This window comes from Egretta garzetta, unplaced genomic scaffold, assembly GCF_000687185.1.
Source record: "Egretta garzetta isolate BGI_Z169 unplaced genomic scaffold, ASM68718v1 scaffold94, whole genome shotgun sequence".
NCBI lineage: Eukaryota > Metazoa > Chordata > Aves > Pelecaniformes > Ardeidae > Egretta > Egretta garzetta.
In genome coordinates, this window is record NW_009259683.1 from 5,345,420 (window position 1) to 5,350,983 (window position 5,564).

General features: G+C 37.5%; 1 protein-coding gene across 3 annotated transcripts in view; it reads left to right on the forward strand.

The window, feature by feature from the left end:
- HIBADH (3-hydroxyisobutyrate dehydrogenase) overlaps nucleotides 1–5,564 on the forward strand; it is an 85,834-nt gene that overhangs the window by 8,997 nt on the left and 71,273 nt on the right. For all 3 annotated transcript variants that reach the window (XM_035894071.1, XM_035894072.1, XM_009638650.2), the window contains one exon: nucleotides 3,948–4,057. In XM_035894071.1, the coding sequence (XP_035749964.1) occupies nucleotides 3,948–4,057 (110 nt within the window). The remainder of the gene's footprint in view (nucleotides 1–3,947; nucleotides 4,058–5,564) is intronic.

Sequence of the window (5,564 nt, forward strand, 5' to 3'; positions counted from 1 at the left end):
AGGGACATATGAGCTTTCCTGCTGCTTCAAGGTGCAGTCCTCAGGGGCAGGGGAAAAATCTAATTATTTAAGTGCTTATTCTCTTGGAGGTGAGGAAGGTTATGGTGAGAGAAGAGGAAGGAATGAAAAGGAAAAAGAAGGGAAGGAAATTGATCACGTTAAGGAGGTTTACCTTCCTGCCATATACCCTGTGAAATCTTGGCCCCATTCCAGTCAGTGCTATTGCTTTTGTTGACCCGTTAATACACCCAGAAACCCATTCAGTCTCTCAGATGGTTGGGGCTGGCTTTTCTAAGTGTCTGAAACTTATCTGAATGTTTTTGACACACTTCAAAGCTACAGTAGTTTAGATAGTTGTGGTTGCATGGATAGGTGCATGAAACATGGAAACAGAAGAATATACTCAAGGAGAAACCAATGGAAAAATAATATTTTGATGTGACAATGTGGAGGATAGGATGAAATTTTCCAGCAGTGGCAAGGAAATTGTAGGTAGATCTAGATAAATTGTATGATTTGAAAGTCTAAACTGCTGGAGCTAATTGCAGCTGTTTTAAATAATGAGATAATGTCAAGATTCCAGAAAGATAAAATGACAAAGTGCAGCTGTTGATAATTAATTGATGCTCCCCCTGAATAATTACAGAATCTTGGCCTTAAGTGGGAAATTAAGCTTTTCAGCTTATTTTCCTAGCTACTTTTTTTATTTTGTTAAAGCAGCTGAGCCTCTCAGGCATGAACGAGACCTGTCTTGAGTAAGAGACTGGGTAAATCAGTTTGTTTTGAACAATTGGTTGAATTTTTAATTCATGTTCTGCAGTGGGATCTCTTTGCTGTGTCTGCCCCTTTGGATAGGTTATTGCCATAGTAATAGAATCCCTGGCATCCACTGCAAGACTTAACATGTGATATTAAAGGTGAACTGTAATGCTTTTAAAAATAAAGCCAAAACTATGTTTTAAGATTGTAAATCACTAAGAGAATACATGGGTAGGCTTAATACAAATAAAACACACTTAAAGAAAATATGTGAACAGAGCTTCCTCTTCTTGATCTATAGGTGTAAATCCTCCCCCAGCATTTTTTTCAGGACTTAGAAACTTGTGGGTCCAGGGGGCCTTGTAGAAACTACTGCAGAAGGAACATTGGGCTCTAGGGCTGCTTTCTCTTTGGTCTAGCTGGCAGGGTAAAACCATCAGGAGTGTTACAGAGGTGAAAAGATGCCCCCCAAGCAGCAGTAAATGTTGTCAAATGTCTATTGTTTAAAGTCAGTGCTACTACTAAGGTATACGGAGCATGAAAGATGTTTGATCATAAGTCTGCATATTCTGTGGCTCCATTTTCTTTATGCCTCCGAAGTAAAGAGCTGAGAGGTAGTGTATGTCAGAAGGCAGCCACCTGCCTGCTGATGGTGAATAGTAAGGGAAGAACTGGCTGAGCAGGAGCATATAGAACCACACAGGGTGAAACTTGGAGAAAGTGTCAAGGTTACAAACAAGGAGAAATATTGAACACTGCTGTGAGCAAGTAGGCTGCCTCCACACTCTACGGTCTCTTTCCCCTTCCTCATAGTTACCGCTTTCTTTCTCACACAGTGGAGTGCATGTATGTCACACAGTTACTTTGCTTCAGTTTACCTATCTTTGAATCCTATCTCAGGTTTGGAAGTTTGAGAGTATTACTGAAGTAATCTAATGCACAAAATAGCATAAAAATAAAGCTTTCTTCAGTGTTTTCAGTAAGACTGGCATTTCAGGCAGGCAGAATTATTAATTGACTTATAAAGAAAAAATAGGGAAGCACTTCGGAATATATACAAGCAGATGCGCATATTGAAGGGCATAAACCCATGACCAGTGTGAAGAAAAGTCTCCCCTTTACAGCTGCATACTGTAAAAGTTTGCCTGAACTGGCAAAAATCAGAACGTGTACGGAACTTGCTGCGTTGCTACTCTGAGCCAGTATGGTCTATGTTAGTAATCAGCAATTAGTATTTGGTATGTTTTTTAAAGTTACACACATATTCTTAATGATTTCAAATGCTTAGTGTTTCTTAATAGCTCTCAAATAATTCAACTTTATTTCTGAGACAGAAAGTCGTCCTCCCAAAAAGGTTTTGTACGCTGCTTGTTGAACCAAGGTGGGTAGGTTTCCTCTGCAATTATTAATCATATTTGTTACAGTACCAAAAAGCCAGGAATGACAATTCCCACTTTAATTCCCACTTTTTTTGCTACTTACTTCCTCTCTCCTCCTCTAATAATACACATGGGGACTGAACCGAACCAGAGATACTCAGAACTAAAGACAGAGGTGGCATACTCCTATATAAAGAGCTATGCTCTCTGGTCTCCAGGGAAGCAAGTCATAAAATTAACTAATTCGGTATAGAAGCTTTTCTGCTTATAATTGCCTCATTTATTCCTCCTAACCTTTGTTCTTTGGACTAGAGTATGTACCTTTTTACAACTGTGCATTATACCAGATGTTTTGTGTAGTATTAACGTATTCTTTCAAAACAAAGCCTGCGTGTTCCTAAGTCCCATCTATGCCTGTTTCTTTACTTTTTTTGAGAGAGCTTTGCTCAGTGGATATATACAGTCTTCCCTTCTTTTACTTATTTTATAATGAATAAAACAGAAATCAAGACGTTTATCATGCTATATCCCAGAAATCCTTCAAGATACTAATCAGCAGTTCTTACAAATGTGTATATACCTTGCTTTCTTTGATGCTGAGGCCTTATAAAAACATTGTATATAAAAGGATAATATATTTACATAAGTGCCTTTAGTATCAAAACTAACAAAATTATAACAAATACCAAATTTTGCTTAAGACATTTCTTAAAGTTTAAAAACTCAAGGCATGTAATATATGTAGCAGAATAGATCATTGTAATGTTAAGGTTCCTGTTCATCATTCAGCAACAATAACTGGAAAATAAAAATACTACAAGCCCTATGCACAAACAAAATCTACTTTCTGGTCATCTCGCTTCCTGCTTGGAACCAAATTCCTTTCAGTAAAACTACTTGAATGAGTGAGATCAGATTTGATCCTCATGGGCTGAAGGTAAAAGAATAAGCTGTAGTTTTTTTGCTGCTGTTTTCCCTGAGCTATGAATGTATTAACAATGAATTTTTTAAATAAATCAATTATTTAAAACTGGTATTGAACAAAAATATTAGTTGCAAATGTCGTCTGGGTAAAACTTTGTGTTCTTTGAGTTCACTGGAAAAACTCAGTACTTCAACTGTCAGTATTTCACTTGCTGTGTATGTATCTTAAATACTATACCGCATGCCTCTGAGAATGAGCAGGGGAAGGTAAGTTAGGTATGTTTATTTAACAACAAATAATTAACAATATATTTTGAAACTTATTCAGCCATTTTTGGTGAAGTATGCTTGAGCTGATAATTTTCTCTGTTTGAAAATGTCAGCCATAATATTGTGAGAATCATCAGTTAGTTTATCTGATTTTTTTTTAAGGGGAGGCTCAGAGGTGCATTAAGCCTTTTTTGTTTTTTCCTCAGTCTTTCTCTCTTCCAGTGCTGTATATAAGCCAAGGAAAAAAGTGAGATTTTTGTTGTCCTTAGTGGTGTCCCTCCTTAGAAACACTGTAGAGTGAGATGTTGTATTGATGCATGGTTTATAATGAATTGAAGATTCATGAGTGGGTTGATGGGATGCAAGCATCCCCATTGATGGATGTTCTGGTGGAACTTCTGTGACATGACATCCTTTTCAATTTTTTTTATTTTTCTGTTGCTGGATCCAATTAATTGACATTTCCGTTAGGAGGGCAGAGTTTGTCTTGTGTTCTCATATTTTATGTAGTTTAGTTGTGACCGGTGACCTACTAAAAACAAACTCAGCAAACATGTTTGACATTTCTTTTTCAGGAAATGTAAGCTTATATAATGTTCTTTTTTTCTTTAAAAGGTAACAGATTCCCCAGCAGATGTAGCAGAAAGAGCAGACAGAATTATTACCATGCTGCCTTCTAGTCCCAATGCGATAGAAGTTTACACAGGAGCAAATGGAATTCTAAAGTAAGAATTTGCTGTAGTGTGTAGAATTCCCACTCCTAATCAAGACTGTGTTACACATTTTGTCAAATGATCGTTGTTGCTGTAACTCTTGCTGTGCCTTCAGGGCACTTAATTTGATGTTCTCCTCTGTTTTGTCACTGTTGATATTTCTAATTACATGAGTTCTCTTAAGCTGTGCTTGCATTTGAATGGCTTTTGGCTAAAGTCTTGATTTTATTTTCAGAATAGTAAATTATGTGAATTTGAGACAACTTAACTGACTATTATCTACCTTTTCAGTTGCACGTTTCTTTTACCGCAATGTAATGTACTACATACAATTATAACTAGAATATTTGCTGGCAACAATTATTTGCTCAAATACTTTTTTCTTTAACGTGAAGTCCTATACCTGGAATGTTCTGAAGAGACGCCAGTGTGTCTCATAATATTAAAGTACATTAGCATAGAAGAGCTGACAAGGCTTTATTGATTTCTACTCTTATTATCTTGTTATTACACAAGAAAATATCTAAAGAGTCTGTTCGTTTAATCTGAAACAGTGGGTTTTAACTTCTGCGGAGGTTCCACTGAGCCAAAAATCCATAGTTTGCAGAATCATAATACTCAGAGGTTTTGGACTTGCCAAATTAAAAAATAAATAGTATTTAAAAGGCTCTTCTGGCCACATGTACGCTGCTCCTAGCAGGCTGACTACGGCTACTGAATACCTTTGAGGAACACGTAAGATCTTACTGCTATCCGGGTTAATAATGTAAAGGGAGAAACATACAGCAGACAAGAGTACAGTAGATTGTCTAAAACTGATGATAGCTTTTTTAATTATTGATTGTAGACAACATTAAGGTGCAATGATTAGAAAATTAAATAGTGGAGAGGGATTTTCTATTCTTCTTCCAATATAGAAAATAATAGTTGCTTCCTTCCTTTACTGTCCGTAGTTTAATTCCCCACAAAGTAGGACTGAGCAGATCTAAGTATCCATAGCTTAAACCCTTCAGGGAAGAAGAGTAATTGGATCAGTCCCACAAAGCTGGGCAAACAGATGTAGGAGAATTGTATGCAGGATGGCAGTGCTTTGAAGACCAATTGGCAGTACTTGCTGATATAATACAGCCAGTTCATCTTTTGTATCCTCTGTATTCAAAAGAAGGAAGTGTAATTTGACAGTACTAGTTAACGGTTGCTCTGGGTGACCTGGTCCTTGGTGACTCATAGAATCATAGAATGTTTTGGGTTGGAAGGGACCCCTAGAGGTCATCTAGTCCAACCCCCCTGCAGTGAGCAGGGACACCGCTAACTAGATCAGGTTGCTCAGAGCCCCGTCCACCCTGGCCTTGAACGCTTCCAGGGATGGGGCCTCCACTACCTCTCTGGGCAACCTGTTCCAGTGTTTCACCACCCTCATTGTAAAGAATTTCTTCCTTATATCTAGTCTAAACCTACCCTGGTTTAGTTTAAAACCATTACCCCTTGTCCTGTCACAGCTGGCCCTACTAAAAAGATT